Genomic DNA, 18,693 nt, shown 5'->3' on the forward strand with positions numbered 1-18,693 from the left:
CTTACAGCATAGCAAAAATGTCAGTTTATCTTGTTAAACAAGCATTTGAGAAAGCTATCTGAAGAGACTATCCAAAAGGGAAAGCATGAAGTACCTCCTTTGTACAAGCGAGGAAAAATTGTGCTGTGCATCTCAGAAATATCTTACAACTGTATTGAAGAAAGCAGGATCTTGAAAGCTACCAAAAGAAAGGCTGTTTAGAGGTTTAATTGAGGGAACTTGTCAGCTCAATGATCAGTTTGTTAATACGCTATTGCTACACTTATCATACCTTTAAAAACTTCAGTGTGCTTGTCTAGAGTACCAAGTGAGGAAAAATTGTGCTGTGCATCGCAGAAATATCTTACAACTGTATTGAAGAAAGCAGGATCTTGAAAGCTACCAAAAGAAAGGCTGTTTAGAGGTTTAATTGAGGGAACTTGTCAGCTCAATGATCAGTTTGTTAATACGCTATTGCTACACTTATCATACCTTTAAAAACTTCAGTGTGCTTGTCTAGAGTACCCTTTAAGATTTTTAAGGAATATGCAGGAAATTGCAGGTTTAAAATACAACTTCAAGTTTTGTAACAGGAATTGGAGGGAATACTTGCCTGTACTTTTTACTGAACTTAGCCAAAGTAATTCTCATAAATGTTGCAATTTGAACATAAGTTTTCAATTAAGATAAATGAACAATGAGCCGGCAATGTGCACTCGCAGCCCAGAGGGCCAACCGCATCCTGGGCTGCATCAAAGCAAGTGTGGCCAACAGGGCAAGGGAGGTGATTCTGCCCCTCTACTCTGTCTTGGTGAGACCCCACCTGCAGTACTGCATCCAGCTCTGGGGCTCCTTGGAGCAGGTCCAGAGGAGGGCCATGAAGATGGTTAGAGGGCTGGAGCACCTCCCCTACAAGGACGGACTGAGAGAGTTGGGGCTGTTCAGCCTGGAGAACAGATGGCACTGGGGGGACTTTATTGCAGTCTTCCAATTCCTGAAAGGGTCCTATAGGAAAGGTGGGGAGGGACTTTTTACAAGGGCGGGTAGTGATAGAATGAGGGGGAATGGTTTTAAACTGGAAGAAGAAAGATTTAGGCTGGATATTAGGAAGAAAGTCTTAACTGTGAGGGTGGTGAGACCCTGGCACAGGTTGCCCAGGGAGGTTGTGGCTGCCCCCTCCCTGGAAGTGTTCAAGGCCAGGCTGGACAGGGCTTTGGGCAACCTGGTCTGGTGGGAGGTGTCCCTGGCCATGGCAGGGGGGTTGGACTGGATGAGCTTTAAGGTTCCTTCCAAGCCAAACCATTCTGATTCTATAACAAATAGTTTGTGGATGCTACTGATGTCTGTCAAGCCAGTGGTCAGTGTGTTTGAGCTTACTGTTACTAGATGAAATAGAATACATTTCCTTTTTTTCAGTTGTAAAAGGCTGGTGAAAGACTAATCTAAAAATAACAACTTAGTCTGTTCTAATAGAACAAATACTGAACTTTCTGTCAAACTTTTTTCTCCAGAATGGCGGCTTACTGGTGGATGTGAATGTTTCTGAGCATTCTACTCTCATAAGCTTCTCAGATTACCATGAGGGAGCTGCTCCAGCTCTTATTGTTAACCATACTCCATGGGACTCTCTCAGATATAAACAGAGGTATGGGAAGGAAACAATTCACCATTGGTTGTTTAACCAGAGGGTATCCTTTGTGAAGAAAGTAGTTGTCTTTTGTCATTATGGTACCTTGAAAAATAGAATAACACATTTTATTTATTATATTCTTCTAATTAGTTATTTTGTTTGCTTTTAAGTACTCCTCATAGTTTGACAAAGTGGAGAGAATCAAGTGGGACTGTGGATTTCAGTTCTCCAAGAGCGCAGCTACAGCTGAGCTTGTTTGGAGTGGATAGCCTGGGCCCTCCATGCCTCACCCACTCAGAGGAGTGAAGTATATAGCATCATGATCTGCTTGCACCACTTCAATCGGTAGTCTCAACTAGTGAATGCTGTCATTTTCCTCCTTTTCTTTTAACCTGCAGTGGATTACAAGAGGAAATGGAGTTGAAACCAAAGCAAGTATGTCTTTTTGCATGGACAGATCCAACTAAAACAAGAAAACTGACTTGGGGCTATGCCCAGAATTTTGGTGAACTTGACCTACTTAAGGTAAATTTTGGAGGGGGAGAAGTAAATGCTGAACCAATATAGGACTATAACAAAATTACAGCTATCTGGGAGAAAGCTTGTTCAGTAACATTGCATTTGTCTTGTGCTATAAGAGACTTTTGAGCCTACTCTCAAGAAGTAAGATTTTAGATGTTTAGGTTTTTATAATTGGAGGATTGGGCACAAACTCCAGCCTGCATTTTCTCCATGGTTTTCTTGGATATGAAAAAAGGAGAAGAAAGTGTATGAACTGTGGATGTATCTAAATAGTACAGAGGATGAATAATTCACCAATTTTTTTGCAGTGGTGTATTTGTCTTAATTATCTCCCTAAAGATAGAGAAAACCCATGACTGTTGTGACTCTCGCTCCCTATGGGAAATCGTAGAATGTATTGGGTTGGACGGGACCTTTAAGATCTCTTTGATGTTCTAAGGATCTTGAGCTCCACAATTTCGTGGTCACTGCAGCCAAAGCTGCCCTTGAGTTTCACGTTGCTCACCAGCCCTTTCTTGCTGGTGAGCACAAGGTCCAGCATGGCACCCCTTTTCATAGGTTCCTCTACCACTTGGAGGAGGAAGTTATCATCTGTGCGTTCAAGGAACTTCTTTGATTGTTGGTGCCCTGCTGTTTTCCTTCCAGCAGATTTCAGGGTGGTTGAAATCCCCCATGAGGATCAGGTCTTGTGAACATGAAGCTGCTGCTGTCTGTTTATAGAGGGCCTCATCCACTTGGTCTTCCTGGTCTGATGACCTGTAGCAGACCCCCACTATGATGCCTCACTTCCCATCAAGTAGGGCTGTCTAATTCCTGTCTTAGAAAGTTGTCATCAAGGCACGCCAGGAGTCTCTTGGATTGCCTACAGCTTGCCCTGCTGCTTTTCCAACAGATGATGGTGGTTGAAAACCCCTGGCAGGATGAGAGCCTGTGAGCTCAATGCCTCCTGGAGTTGGAGAAAGAAGACTTCATTGATAGGCTCCCCTTGATCAGGCGGCCTGTAGTAGAGAGCAACCACAAGGCTCCCCTTGTTGTCTTGATCCCTAATTCCTACCCATAAGCTTACAGCCTGCTCATAGCTATTCTTTAGGGACAACTCTTCACAATCTATCAATTACTTAACATAGAGGACAACACCTCCACCCCTCCTTCTTCTCCTGTCCCTTCTGAACAGCTTGTAGCCATCGATAGCCACAGTTGTCATGGGATTCATTCCAGTGAATTTCAGTAAAGGCCACTATGTCATGGCTTTCTTGTAGCACAATAGCTTCCAACTCCTCCTGTTTGTTGCCCCTGCTGCCTGCACTGGTGTAGGGGCACTTCAGCCGGGCTGCTGGCCATGTCACCTTCTTAGATGGACACCCCTTCATTCCCCCAGGGTGTTTTGTGGAAGCTACCCTGTTGGCTCCTGTTACCTCAGGAGCCTCTGGCTTGTCTCTGTAAGACTTCACCTGTGCTGCAGTGCCTACAGCATGCCTCAGGGCAACAGGTTGAAGGCCCTTACTGTCACCCCATTTCTCCAGCCTTGGTGTGTCATCTTGCCACTTGTTATAGCCAATCTTGATATCATTATCCCCATCCCCTTCACATCTAGTTTAAAGCCCTGTCAATCAGCCCCGCAATCTTGTGGGCAAAGACATAAGAGAAAGGTGTCTCCTGTTATGTGCCAGCATACCTGGAGCTGTGTAGGTCATCCCATTATCAAAAACCTGAAAATTGTAGCAGTGACAGCAGCCACAGAGCCATATGTTTGTAGATTGTATCCTCCTGTTCCTTTGTGTGTCACTGCTTGCAACTGGAGGGAGGAGAAGGAAAAACAACTTGTATCCCAGATTACTCACTAACCACTCAGGGCCCTGAAATCTTTCTTTATTGCTTGCAGACTACAGGTTGTAGCTTCCTCACCACCCACCTGGAAAATCAGTAGTGGGTAGTAATCAGTAATCAAAATGCTTGCATGGAGCAGAAAGTTCCAAGTTGCTCACAGCTATTTCAGTGTTTGTAACTCATACAATATTAAAGTAGGGAAATATGTAAAGTGGGGGCAAAATAACAATGATCAAGATGGAAAATGAGTGGGGGAAAGAGAGAAGCTGTAACTGCTGGACAGGTTTTGTAAAGAATAGGGAAGGTAGTGCTCTATAAGCACTTAGGTCAAATTTTTTACATTTTAAACCGGATTTTCTTACTATATAATTACGGTTACAGACATGATTATTTTGAGCTTTTAAGAAAAGGTTTTTAACTATCTCAGTTTTGCCTCACAAATTAAGAAATAAGGAATATGTGCATTTGAAGAGCAGTTTTGTGGTACATTATTTCTTCCTCCATCACCTATGAATCTAAGTCATCTCTTCTACTGTGAAGACCTTTGTTTCCTAATAATTTCCAGTATTAGTCTCAGCCACAAATATTGCTGGAATGTCTACTTTTGAAAAGGGGGAAAAAATAAAAGGGATCCAGCCCTCAACTTCTTTCCAGTGTTGGGATGCAAGATGCCACCAAATCAGTTTGATGCAGTAAACTGAACAAACAAGAAACATACTGAGTTATGGTTTGCATGTGTGCCAAGAAATTTGCTTGCTTATAAACATACAGCAACATCATGGATTTATTCCTGTAATATACTTATTATGTACTTTTTTTCCCCCCCAATACAGGATGAATGTGGCCAGTTCCCTTACAATGCAAATACTCAAATACACTGGGTGTCTTTCCTGGATGGACGTCAACGAGTGCTACTTTTCACAGATGATGTTGCATTAGTTTCTAAAGCACGACAAGCAGAGGAGCTGGAGCAACCTGATCAAGAAATAAACTTGTCAATCCACAGTCTTGGGCTTTCTCTTGTTAACAATGATAATAAAAAAGAAATCTCTTATATAGGAATTACTAGGTACTGCACATAGAAGCCTAAATATTCCTTTGAATAATCAAAAGTTGACAGCATATTATAATTTTAGCAATACAGTTGAGTTGAAGGGGACATCTTTTAATGAAATTAATATAAGTGAAACTTTTTAAAGTAAAATTAAGTTCTGCCTTTATTCCTATATTGTAATTTGAGTAAATAGGAATTAACTGCCTCCATTCTTAGCTTCTATTAAAAAAAAGTTAACAGTAGGGTTTTCTGAGTCTGAAAAATTAGGATAATGTCTTTTTACATGGTTTGCATGCATGGAAAAAGTTTTAAGTACTTCTAAATTGTTAACCTTGTTACTTGTCTTGCAGTTCTGGTGTTGTTTGGGAACTGAAACCAAGGCAAAAGTGGAAACCATTTAATCAAAAGCAAATAAACCTGTTGGAACAAGCCTATCAAAAGTATCTTTCTAAGAGTGCTTTCCAAGCTCCTGGTTGGCATAAACTAGACGGCAATACTGAGGTATGTTTTGAGGTTTCAGTGTTTAAATGACTGCAGAACATGTGCAGAAGTTTCTTAACTTCTGTTTGCTAGGTGAGGATAGATGCTGTGTTAAGAACAAACTTTTTTGGGATAGTTTCACATCTTACGCAGTAGAATATTTTTGTATCGAGGTAATGCTGAGGCAGCATTGAGGTATTTTCCAGACTTGTGTTATGAAATAAGAGGCTCAAGGAATTTTGCTTTAGCGTGGTAGAAAAGATTGCTTGGTATCTGCATGTTAGTTATGAACCTGTACTCTCATTGATGTAACAAATTCTTTGCAGAAAACTTGGTTTTACCTTCTTAGTAAGCCGCATTTTCCATGACTTGATATGATAATAGAGCCTGTAGCCTTCAAAGACTTTTGAAATTAATTCAGTTACCTGACTTGTACATACCTTTATTCCAGGCATAGATGTAATGAGTTAAAATGGCTAAGTGAAATACAGGCATTTTATAGTACCATAATCAGGCTCATTTTCTATATCCTTTAATTTGAAAAACATGTATACTCTCAGCTGTATGAATACATAGGTTTTGTACGTTGCAGTAGTGCATTTAAAGTACATGGTATCAAAAGCTTGTATCTATATGTCATTACATTTGACTCAGAGTAAAGGAGAGCTTTTTCCTTTTGCTTCTCATATGTGTTTCACTTGAGGGTAAAAGCATCAGCAAAAATAGTCAGCTGCATGTAAATATATTTAATTATGCGAGTGTTTAGCTTGTAACAAAGTAGTAGATAACATAACACAAAGGTTCCTGCTTGGGGCAACTAAAGTTTCTGTAACACTTTATTATTTCTCTAATGAAACTGTATGTTAGCTCTGCTTTCTTACATTGTCAGGTGAATTTTAGCAAGGTTCCAATGGAAATGCGTCTCCCAGTCAGATGCAGCATCCGACGCAACTTCCTGTCAGGAATTCAGGTTGAATTCAAACAGTCACCTCACCAAAGAAGCTTACGGGCTCAATTGTATTGGCTGCAGGTACCATCTTTCGTCACGTTCTGTAAACTAAGTGAACACTTCACGGCTTTTTATTTTATTCATTTGTATGAAGAACTATCTTCCAGTCTTATGTATGTGATGTTCTGCTCGCTGTGTCAGAGTAGCAGAAATGCTCTGAATGCTCCATTGATGGAAAAGTACTGCAAAACTGCCATCCCAGGATTTTGCAAGCGGTATGGAAAAGCTTCCACAACATTGTGGGTTAATGTAAAGCAGGGTGCTGTGATGGAAAGTTTATCCCTAGAGAGGTGTTTTGGTGTTTTAAAACAAACAGAAACCTCACTACTTTTCAAAATTTGTTTACCATAGATTGTATATAGTCATATAACATTATTCCAGAGAGTGTATCTAGAGGTTCAGACATCTTTGGTACAGCTAATGTCTAATGAAAAGTAGATAATAAACATTTGAATGCTTAAAAATAGTGTGCAATAATATAACTGCATGTAAGCTTAATAGTGAATTAATATGCAATACTTGCACCTGATTACCATACTCTAGTCAGTGCTACTAGTGTTGCTAAATTAACCAGTAGAGCACTTCAGCAGGCACTAGTGAGAAGTGTTTAGTCCTAGGGGAAAACAATGGTGAGAAATCATCATCATTGTCATCTTCATCTCCATTTGCTGCACGTCAGAGACTGCTAGGGAGGGCACTCACTGAGGACTCTGATGCTTTTCCTGACCAGCTGGTGGGGAAGAGTTTCCTTTTTCCTTTTGTCTTTCGCATTTTGTTTTTATTTTTTGCCTGAAGGTAGTTTTCACTATTAGAGTCAACGTGTGCCATCAGCTGCAGACCATCTAAATGAACCCTTGTGAGTGTGAAACTGTGTTAGCATCCCTTGTGTGACACTTCCAACCGTCTGACCATTTGTAACTGACTGGGTGATGTTCCAAAATAACATCATAGTAATCCTCTTCCTCCTTCTCCCAAAATAAGAATGACGTTCTTCTTGAACACAGTCTATAAACAAGTTTCTCAAGCTTCCTAAAATCAAAATGGTCTTTGATTATCGTGTCATTAAAATATTGTAATTATGCAATAATTTTTTTAGGTTGATAACCAGTTACCGGGATCGATGTTTCCTGTTGTATTTCACCCTGTGGCCCCTCCCAAGTCGATTGCTTTGGATTCAGGTAAGAGGAAGACTTAAGTAATACAAGATTTATTTAGCCTTGAAAGTAGTAACTTGGCAATTTATTTTTACACATACTCTAGATTTTTTTTTTCTATTTAGAACCAAAACCCTTCATTGACATCAGCATCATCACTCGATTCAATGAATACAGCAAAGTACTGCAATTCAAGTGAGTTTAACAATGTGTTGTAATACAATGTTAGAGATGTAATGCATTTTAGAAGTAAACTTTCTTTTAAAGTTCACATTCTCCTATCCAAATAACTCTTGACTTTAGATTAAGTTTTTCAATGTTTTCCAGTGAAAGAACATCATTCTAAAAGAAACTTACTTTTAGAAAGGAAGGACTGACCACATGAAGGGACTGTTATGCAAACTCTTTAGTAATCAGAGTTTCCATCTTGTACTACAGTGTCAGAATTGCATGTCTGCCTGTTTGCTGTATAGTGCTGGGTTTACTTGGTGCTGTAGCAACAGTCAGCTCGTACAGTCTCTCATGTAGCCCAGTACGGTGTGTTCTATTGCCAGATGTGTGTTCTTTAGTTAATATGTCTGCGTCTTGAGTTTTTGTTCTGAAAATGAGACAGAAGTGTTATGCTGGTTTCTTATGCAAGTATCTGTACCCAACTGGTGTGAACATAATATTTGAGAATGGTGAATTTCAATAAAAGAAATATTCAGTATTATGACTTTTGGAGAGCGGCAGTTGGATAAGAGGTAGAAGTATGTTGTTTAGGTGATATTATCCATGGAGCACATGGAATCATAATGTGTGAATATAGGAAGTATTTGTTGATGGTTAGTATTTTTAGATAAACTTTGAAAGTGTTTAGATACGAATAATCTAGAGTAGTGTATAGCTTTGTGAGACACGTAAACCCTTCTAACTATAAATAGACCGTTGATATTGTAGCTTGTAAATCTTAATATGCAACATTGTGTAACAAAACTTCAATTGTGTGGGGTAAGCATGTGATATTTAAGTTAAACTTCTACAAGCAAATACTATTTTTCCCATTTTAGATACTTCATGGTTCTTATCCAGGAAATGGCACTGAAAATTGATCAAGGATTTTTAGAAGCACTTAGTGAACTTTTCACTCCTTCTTCTACAGACCCAGAAGCTGAAAGACAAAGGGTAACATATGAGAGAAACTGATTTTTGTCAGAACAGGACCCTTATGGTTTTCTGTTTGAGTGTGTACTGCATTGTTTGACAACAGTGAATAAAGGGACACAGTAAGATAATTTTCAGTGAAGCATTGGTACTTCTGTTAAACATTGCCTGTATTGGAGCATTACTAATTGACAGGTTTGAGTAACTGATACTTGGGTATGTGTAACTGTTTTCTGCTCTTTTAATGTTTCATTAATTGATGACACAGTTTTTTCAACTGTGGCTACAAGAGTTGTGGATGAAATGAGATTAGTTTTCATAGAGTGGACTTCTGACTGTCTGTTAGTCTACAGTGTCTTTTGTCATTAGTGAGCACAAGGAACAGATTTTCATGGCTTTGAAAAGTCTTACATATGTGGATATTATTCAGAAAGGTCACATTTGGTTCTAGTGTGCATCGGAGTCATTCTTACAAGTTTCTTCTTAGAAATGATATCTTTAGATGTACTGTATAAAAATTCCAATTATGTGAAACCTCAGAAAGTTTATTTAACTAATATTTCTAAATTAATTTAATACCTTAAGTGATTGAGGAATTTAAGGTAATATCAAATGATACATCATAAAATGGAAAATTCGTCCAGAAATTGGGGGATGTGTGTGGTTTTTTTGTGCCTTCTCTCTTCTCTCCTTCCCTCCTCTCCCTGCAGAGTAAAGAAACGTATTAGTACAGGTATAATCTGGCATACAAAAGTAATTAGTCTACTTCTAGTTTTGGAAGTGTTGGCTATTTAACTAGTTAACTGGTTTATTACATTTGACTATGATTGTTATTTCTGCTTTTTATATGTTTTGACATATATTTATATATAATACTATTAACTATATTACATATATGTTGATGAGATAAAATTATCTTCTTTTTTTTTTTGATAAAACCAGTCTAAATTAATTCAGCAAGATGTGGATGCACTTAACACTGAGCTAATGGAGTCATCCCTAACAGACCTGTCAATGCTCAGCTTCTTTGAGCATTTCCATATTTCTCCAATTAAGGTATGCAAGAGAGATACTTTTGGTTAATAAAACAATATCATTGATGTCTTAATTACTAATAGTAAATACATCCTCAGATTAGTCTTCTGGATAATCGAGGTGTTCATGCTGTCTTCCTAATGGGGATTTCTTTTTTACGTTCCCTAGAACACAATATTTTGTTGTAGAAGTTTCGTAGTTGCCTATGGGGTACAAGCAAACCCTTAACCACTGCTAAGTGGGAAGAGATGATGGATATAATAATGAGGAAAGCTAGATAAAGTGCTGGCCTGAAGGTATCCAAGTAATGTATGATAAATTGTAAGAAAATACATTTTCGTGGGCTTGTTTTCATGTCCCTCTTGAAGCAGTTGAATTTTTTTGGAGCAAGAGAAGAAAGATAATCAGTAATTACACAGTGTTCTGAATCAAAAGAATGTTCCCTTTACGTGATCAGGTTAATTAAGAATTTAGAGGAAATAAATTACTTACTGTCCTTTTCTTCTGACTGAACATAAAAAAGACAGACAAACCCTGATACAGATGATTAAATTCTGGCACGTTCTGTTTACTTCAGTAGGTATCTGTTAGGGTACACCTAGATTCTCAGATTTTTTTTCCCTTATATGATTGTGCTTATAAACTTGCAAGAATGTGAAACCAGGGAAAACAGCAGAGCAACAAGACACTTCTGTGGTCTTTTAACGTTGCCCTCTAGCTAGTTGGGTTAGTTGTTGAAGAAACAGTTAAATTTATAAGTCTCTTTTGCATCTTCATTTGAAATGTCTAGATGTGCTGCCTGTTAAGTACAGGAAGGGGCTTCGTTTTCTTTCCTGTTTGTGGGTTTTTTGCTTGGTTTTTTCCGACCTTATTTCAGTGACTTATCTCAGTATAAACCACTGGATAGTGGGGAAAAGTGTAAAAATGGCTGTGTGACCTTTTGGGAAAAAAAACCCAACAAAAAATGAAAATTTGGAACCTTGAAAAAGTCAAATCATACAGGGTAACTATGTCTTTTTTTTTTTTCAGCAAGTAGAAGAAAGCAATATTTGTTATGGTGGTGAACGAGGGAAAAGGCAAATAATTTTCTATTGACCTCTCCACCCCCAAGAAAAGTGTGTGGATTTCTTTTAACATAAGCGTCTTATCAGCACTAAATGGATTCCATTTTACAGTGTTCAAGACAGTCCTCTAGAATTCATGCATTTCCCCAAAAGAGTAGCTAGTTGCAAAAATACACACGAGCTAGTTAGGTAAAATGGAATTTAAAATTTAACTTTTATTCAGAATTAAACTTCAACTATTTACCATGTTATTTCTCTCTCATCGTTTACACAGAAGCTTCTGGATATAAACATAACAGCAGTTAAACTTCTGGGGCAATTTGACACTATGGAAATACCAATAACTGCATATGTTATCAGAATAGCACTGTTGTGAGTTCAAGCGTGTTTGTTGAAATCGTACATTTCCTCAAAGTGAATAAAAATGCCCTTACTGCTGCTTCACCACTGGTGTGTTTACATGTGCACCACACGACCTCTCTGGTGGGTCTTTTTTGCCTTGATTTGTCTGACTTCACTAATTCTGTTTTGATAGTTGCATTTGAGTCTCTCTCTGGCTTCTGGTGGAGAAGCATCTGATAAGGGGGAAGAAATGATAGCCATCCATTCTCTGAATTTGCTGTTGAAAAGTATTGGAGCTACTCTAACTGATGTGGATGATCTTATTTTCAAGTAAGCTAATAAAGTTGGAGGTTTTAAAATCTTTTTAATAAAGCCACTATATATTTAATAATTTGGTCCATGGTAAACTTTGCTGACTGTCTCTGTTATAAATGTATACAGCCTTTGGGGAAAGGGAGGAAAGAGGGGAGATGGGGCTCCTTTTTAAGAGAACAGGTCTTCAAGATAATCTTAAGGAAAAGTGAGAACTTTTTAGGAGGAGGAAGGGTATCTATAACTAACGTGTGGTTACTTGTCTTTCAGGCTTGCTTTCTTTGAAATTAAATATCAGTTCTACAAGAGAGACCAACTGATGAAGAGAGTTGTTAGACATTATAGTGAACAAGTAAGCTTCTTTAGTCAAGCGTTTGTGTAAAATTTTGACTGTCTTACAGAATGCAGAAAATAGGGTAGAAAAGGTGAATACCTCTAAAAGCTACTAATTTTTCATTTCGTGGTACCAAAGTTGGAATCTGGTGGCACATTAAGAAAATGTGCATACAAAAGTGTATTTCTCTTCACCACAGTATTCTAATAGATAGGCATTCATATACTGCATCTTTTGCCTAAGCCTGTCTTCATTCCAGTAGAAGTACTGTGTTGAGTACTCTAACACCTTACTTAGTAAATTAAAAAATTCACCAGCCTTGGGTTCTAACATGGAACTGTGTTTAACAACAGCTAGTAACACTGCTTTTGTTTTTGCTTCCCCCCATGTCGTTATTTAGCTCCTGAAACAGATGTATGTTCTTGTACTTGGGTTAGATGTTCTTGGAAATCCATTTGGCTTAATCAGAGGCTTGTCTGAGGGAGTTGAAGCTTTCTTCTATGAGCCATTCCAGGTATGACTTCCTGATTCTTCAGCTGTGTATGAATAGTAGACTGATTGAATATACTGGTAGGGTTGTAATTTTGTTGTCACTGTACTCGTTTTTTGTTAACTTTAGAGAAATGGCATGTTCAAATGGCCTTACTTTCATCAGTGTAAAGGAATTCTTAGTTTTTTTGAAACATGTATAAATGTCTAGTTTTCTGCTATTCATAGTAAGTTTCATTTTTCAGGGTGCTGTTCAAGGACCTGAAGAATTTGCCGAAGGCTTCGTAATTGGTGTTAAAAGTCTTCTTGGACACACAGTGGGTATGTATCATACTGTGACTGTTCTAATAAATTAGGTTAACTCATGGATTGCATTTAGATTTTTTTTTTCCTTATTATTTTGAAGCGAAAGTTATATTTGAAAATATATGCATGGTAATTTTTTGAGGAATATTTAAGTTTATCAGGTACTATTGCCAGTATTTGTGATACAGATCATTAACACTTAGCTTACTTGAGATTATGTAAATGTTTTCTAAACTGAGCAAGCAAACTGAGGAACATTACAGGTATAACTGAATTTGTAACATGCTGTGGATGTATAAGGAAAATAACTCTAATGGTCCTAAACTGTCTGCAGGAGCCTGAGAACTGTTCTTAGGAGTAGCTGCCTGTTACAGTTACCTCAGATTTTTATTTAGCTATATGTTTCAGTAATTAGAGAGAATATGATTCCCTCCAGTATACTAGACAACATGTACTGAAGTCATTTAAGAGTTACCTTTTGCTGTATTTACAGATTTCAGGCCAGATTCCAGAGTTGTCTTACGGAAAACATGTGATAGTGTCTCTTTGTGAATTCCTAATATCGAAACTGAATATGAAGGGAAATTGTTATGAACTTTGGCTTCTTGTGTATTTTTGTGCTGTTAAATTGTGAAAAAAACAGTAACTTTTGCTTTCTGCCGGAGTAGCTACTGTTACAGTTACCTTAGATTTTTATTTAACTATGTGTTCCAGTAATTAGAATATGATTCCATCCAGTATACTATATAACATGTACTGAAGTCATTTAAGAGTTACCTTTTGCTGTATTTACAGATTTCAGGCCAGATTCCAGAGTTGTCTTACGGAAAACATGTGATAGTGTCTCTTTGTGAATTCCTAATATCGAAACTGAATATGAAGGGAAATTGTTATGAACTTTGGCTTCTTGTGTATTTTTGTGCTGTTAAATTGTGAAAAAAACAGTAACTTTTGCTTTCTGCCCTGTTCCATCAGGTGGTGCAGCAGGGATGGTGTCTAGGATCACTGGTTCTGTTGGAAAAGGCTTGGCTGCTATTACTATGGATAAAGAATTTCAGCAGAAACGAAGAGAGGAAATGGGTCGGCAGCCAAAAGACTTTGGTGACAGCCTGGCCAAAGGAGGAAAAGGCTTGTTACAGGTATGAATTGAAGTTGAGGGTATGATGTGCTACCTCTTAATCCTTGCTTGAAAAATATATGCAAGCAAATTTGATGTCATCTTTATCAGTTCATGAACTAAACAGAGGAGACAAACAGGCAATTGGTTTATGGGAGGCTCAGTGTAGTGTATCAGCTTTAGTGTTTGATACTGTGTTTTTGGCCAACCAGAGGAGTTGAAGGTAGGGTCTCAGAAGGGAAAAGTGTAAGATGTAACAACAATTTCTGTGAATTATATAAATAAACAAGTAGTTATTAATGTTGAACAAATGTGTTATCTAATTAAAGAAACAGGGCCCTTATTTTACCTTGCAGTCAATTCTGTCATTAAAGTAATTTGGCTGTGAATTATGAGCTCTGGGCATATGCTGCATAGTAGAAACAACTCTCTGTATGCTGAAGTCTTATAAAAACTGCTAGGTTTTCTTGACTTAAAAGAATGTGAACCCGAAGCAAGTGGAATGTTTATAAAAGTAAGTACTACATGTGGTTGGAGAGATTCTTCTGAAATAGAAGCTGCGCAACACCTGTATTTTTTTATAATATAAAATCATGAACCTTTTCTGGTTACTGAAAGGTCACGTCTGTTTCCAGTTAGTGTTAAGTATGAGACAGACATCGTGTAAACAATTACTGAGAGATCAGTACTACCAGAATGCAGATTAAGTCTTTGAATAAAGTCTATCACTTTCCATTCAAAATAAAGACAGTCAACATAGAATTACTTAGAAATAAGTAATAAACACTGTGGAGTTGTTTCTGATACTATTTGCATAAAATTTGGTAGTTACCTCAGTGGATTTTTATTCTTCTGCCTTAGAGTCATTAAACTACTTGACCTTTTAAGTCTTCCGGAGAGTTACTTGATGTTAATTTATCTTGGATATTTGGTGTCACTCACTCATGACTCGGAATTCTGACAGCTTCCTGTTAGTAGTAAAACTGAAAATAGTGAAATAGTGACTTTCTTAATTATTACAAGACTGACGACTGTACAAAGGGTTTTTTAAATCTTTCATATATTTTTAGTATTTCTAAATCTTTTTCAGCCATTTTAGGTTTTCTCAGTCTATTCTTTCCCTTAATTATAATTTTCATAAAGATTTAAAGTAAAAAAACCAAACAACCAAGCACAACAAAATCAATGAAAAAACAAAAACAAAAACAAAGAAACCAAAACCACAGCCAAACAGTATTTCTGACATTGATCTTCATTACAGAGTTTTAAAATGGAGGATGAGAGAACTGGTTGCCCAGCTGGACTCTAACATTCCTGTTTCTAAGTAGGAACTTAATTATCTTCTTCATTTTAGGGTGTTGTTGGAGGTGTGACAGGCATAATCACTAAACCTGTAGAAGGTAAGCACTAATGTTGTGCGCTGCACTGCTTAAAGGATTTCCCAATACTTGACATTTAATTTATAATTTTAAGAAATACGAATCTAACATTAGACTTGGTTTTGTATCTGAGATTGTTTTTGTGAAGACTCGTTTTCTCACTGTGATAGGTGCTGATTTTTTCAGCAAGATCAAATGCCTCTTACTAAAATCCATGTGAAAATGATTTAAACGTTGGAAGTTAATTGCTACTGTGTTATATTTTATAGGTGATTGACAGATACTTTGAAGTGTAGTCCTTCTCTCATTGGTGGATGAACATAAATGCTTTCTAAACGCTGTCCTGGCTATTCCATTGTGTTATATCACCAGAAACGTGTGATTTTGAGATAGAAATAGTTAACTTTTGTTATACTTGTGCATATTAAAGTCTTTAGATTATTTTGTTATTACTGTCAACCTATAAAAACCTGTTAAATTGACCTACAGTCCAGACTGAAAGTGTGAGAAGGAGAATCTACTTAATGTCTCAGTTATGCTGGCTTTAGAAGTTGGTAAGGTGTTAAGTGAACAGCAAAATGTCTGAACGGACAAGGAAGCAACGTGTGACTTTCCACAGTGAAGTTTTTTTTGCTGTGGGCTGTTTTCAGTACAAAAGAGTTCAAGTGCAGTCTGAGGCAGTAATGGATTAATTCTGTGGTTAATGTCTTCAACTAGGCCATTAAAACTATTTATTTTTCTGTTCCCTTTATTTTAAAGGGGCTAAAAAAGAAGGTGCAGCTGGATTCTTTAAAGGAATTGGAAAGGGGCTGGTAGGAGTGGTAGCCCGTCCAACAGGTGGCATCGTAGATATGGCAAGCAGTACCTTCCAGGGAATTCAAAGGTAAAATGTCAAGAGGAAGTTCTGAAGTACCCTCTGTATGTTGGATACCAGGTAGTAAAATGGTCCAGTAGTGACACACAATTATTTTTGTTAAATACAATATGCAGTAGGATATATGTGGTTTATGCATTGTCTGGTAGCCTATAATGAGTGTACTTTGTGATGATCTGTGGAAATTGTTGCTTTAGAATACATCTTCTAGTGTTGTGATTCAATTAGACAATAACTAGTTCGTTTTCTCCTTTCACTCTCCTAATCAGAAAGTAGTTAAAAGATCTTGCATAGATTTTACTTTTGAGGTACTGCTGAATGCAAATATCTAAATGTCATTTAAACTTACTGTAAAAAAGAGACCATTGAAATTTTCAGAGAAACTTGCCAGTTTGAAATTTGGTTAGCAGTGCACATCAGACGCTTCTTGTGTTTTAAAGGGGACCCTTGGGAAGTGTGTTAATAAACATGAGAACTCTTGGTAAATTTTCCACAGTTGGGAGTAAACTTCTTCAAGTTATCCTGTAGCTGTTTAATTGGCTAATGTTACTCTGGATTTATTACTAGCAGTGTGTCTTTACTGTTTACATCTGTAGGGTACCCAGGAAGCATAGAGTGGGATATGTGACAAATATATTAAAGATATATTGGTGAAACCCTGAGTTGTAGTAAACTTACCAGATTACTGTTCCACTGTCTATGGCAGGGTGGCAGAATCAACTGAAGAAGTATCTAATCTCCGTCCTCCACGGTTCATTCGTGAAGATGGCATCATCCGGCCATATGATAGAGTGGAAGCTGAGGGTTACGATTTATTTGAGGTCTGTCTTTCATTGTAAATGCAGTTAAAACACTCTAAACAATAAGGTTTCGTAAAGGCTTATGTTACAAAAGTGCTGCCAAGGATCTATGGCAGTCGTTATCCATAGTGAAAGTTTGCCCCAGCCTATTTTGTAAGGCAAGCCTGTCTAGCAGAGAAGCCCCCGTGCTTGTAGTACGTTCAATGTGACAAGAAAACTGCAGCATTTAACTGCTGTTAAATGATCTGCACATGATGTTCTGTCATTGCTTATCTCGTACTCCAGAAGGAGGTAGTAGGGTTAAGACTTAGTAGGATTAAGATTTGAATATATGGAAACAAAACCACTTTGGTACTCAGCTCCAATATTTTGCTTAATAACAAAGCTGAAACTAAGCAACTTCTAAATAGCGTGAATGAAGCTTAAATTGTTTGGCATATAATGCAACTACTGAAATTCCCTTTTTTTGTGGTTTCAGCAGTTGAAAAACCGGCATGACTTCTCTAAATACCACCTTTTTGGTATTTGCTTGTGGTGTTCATTATAGCTACAGGTATCGTGTGGGCATTAGGCCTGCTTCTGCATCTAGATGTGGCTAACATAGGGAAGATGAGTAACAGTTGTTTTCAAGTCCTAGGCAATCAGAATCCACTTAATTTATATCTTAGCCTTCACATTCTTAAGACTTACCTTGAAATGCTTATTTTGTTGCTAAAAAGTTAGATTAAAACAGCTGTCTACTAAACGTTTTTAAGACCCAAACTTGATTATTTGCTAATTCCTTCTAGATGTACTTTTAGTCCTTATTTCATCCTCTAACAGTTCTCTTCTTTCTCTTTCTCTCCTGGCATACGCAGCAAGAACTGGAATAACAGAGTAAATGTTTTCCATATTTCTTGTCTTTCTATGTCATGGTCTTATCTTACGTATCTTAAGTATTTAGATTAAGGGCATGATTGCATTTAACATGTCCTCTCCCCTTCATTCATATCCTTTCTGTGTAGCGGTTGAATAAAACAATGCTTCATGTTGTCCAGACTTGAATAACCATCCTGGTTACAAACTTGAATGACCGTCTTCTATAATAACTCATCACTATATGAGTAAGTGAGATGAGAGACAGGGAAGGTTTGTTTCCTGTGTATTTGTTTTTCTAAGGATGCTTGGCTCCTTTTGAATAGCAGCAATGGAAGGCACTTAGGAAAAAGAAAAACTGTGGTAGGGTAGATGCTGAGTTAATTCATTTATTAGAGCTAGGGCTGTGGATAAAGAGGGGAAAGCAACATTTTAATACTTGTGCAAAACTTCAAAACAGTGCTATTGAATAGAATTTTTATCCTGTGAAAGTGCTTATAATTTCATGATATAGAAATACTGTTGCTGTGTAAATGCTAAGAAAACTTGCTTTTGTGGTTTCTGTAATATGACATAGGCTGCTAAATTGGAAACATGGAGCATATATTTCTAAATTAAGTGATGCCACAAATTTCATGTCTGATGCAGCATCTCATAAATTAACAAGTTAAGCTTAACAAGCTGTTCTCAGAGCAAATTGTTTGCCTGTCATACATGAAAAAGATGTTGAGCAGAGACGTCTCTGCTGCTAATGCCTTTTTAGAATTTAGTGGTCGATAAGTCAGCTTATTTAATTTAAAATTGTTTAACAAAATAAAACATTTAGTGACTTTTCATTTTAGCTGATTAAATGAAATTAAGCTGTGATATACTAAGGCCAAATTTCTTCGTGTAGATAGATATTTTTAATTTATTTTCTGCACTGTGTTTTTCCATCTATCAAACGGAAAACGTAGCACAATTAACACTGAAAACTGGATATTATGCA

The 18,693-nt window shown here is 37.3% G+C and overlaps 1 protein-coding gene across 1 annotated transcript in view; it reads left to right on the plus strand.

The window, feature by feature from the left end:
* The window catches only part of VPS13C (vacuolar protein sorting 13 homolog C (S. cerevisiae)), a gene marked incomplete at its 5' end in the record, with an annotated part of 89,694 nt that overhangs the window by 61,636 nt on the left and 9,365 nt on the right, over positions 1 to 18,693 (plus strand). The window contains 17 exons of the mRNA XM_010191723.1: positions 1,491 to 1,624; positions 2,008 to 2,134; positions 4,792 to 5,027; positions 5,363 to 5,513; positions 6,382 to 6,522; positions 7,598 to 7,679; positions 7,781 to 7,850; positions 8,705 to 8,819; positions 9,741 to 9,854; positions 11,433 to 11,569; positions 11,822 to 11,903; positions 12,286 to 12,399; positions 12,620 to 12,695; positions 13,656 to 13,819; positions 15,152 to 15,197; positions 15,936 to 16,059; positions 16,757 to 16,871. Coding sequence (XP_010190025.1) covers positions 1,491 to 1,624; positions 2,008 to 2,134; positions 4,792 to 5,027; positions 5,363 to 5,513; positions 6,382 to 6,522; positions 7,598 to 7,679; positions 7,781 to 7,850; positions 8,705 to 8,819; positions 9,741 to 9,854; positions 11,433 to 11,569; positions 11,822 to 11,903; positions 12,286 to 12,399; positions 12,620 to 12,695; positions 13,656 to 13,819; positions 15,152 to 15,197; positions 15,936 to 16,059; positions 16,757 to 16,871 — 2,028 coding nt within the window. The remainder of the gene's footprint in view (positions 1 to 1,490; positions 1,625 to 2,007; positions 2,135 to 4,791; positions 5,028 to 5,362; positions 5,514 to 6,381; positions 6,523 to 7,597; positions 7,680 to 7,780; positions 7,851 to 8,704; positions 8,820 to 9,740; positions 9,855 to 11,432; positions 11,570 to 11,821; positions 11,904 to 12,285; positions 12,400 to 12,619; positions 12,696 to 13,655; positions 13,820 to 15,151; positions 15,198 to 15,935; positions 16,060 to 16,756; positions 16,872 to 18,693) is intronic.

Source organism: Mesitornis unicolor, unplaced genomic scaffold (genome assembly GCF_000695765.1).
Source record: "Mesitornis unicolor isolate BGI_N332 unplaced genomic scaffold, ASM69576v1 scaffold279, whole genome shotgun sequence".
NCBI lineage: Eukaryota > Metazoa > Chordata > Aves > Mesitornithiformes > Mesitornithidae > Mesitornis > Mesitornis unicolor.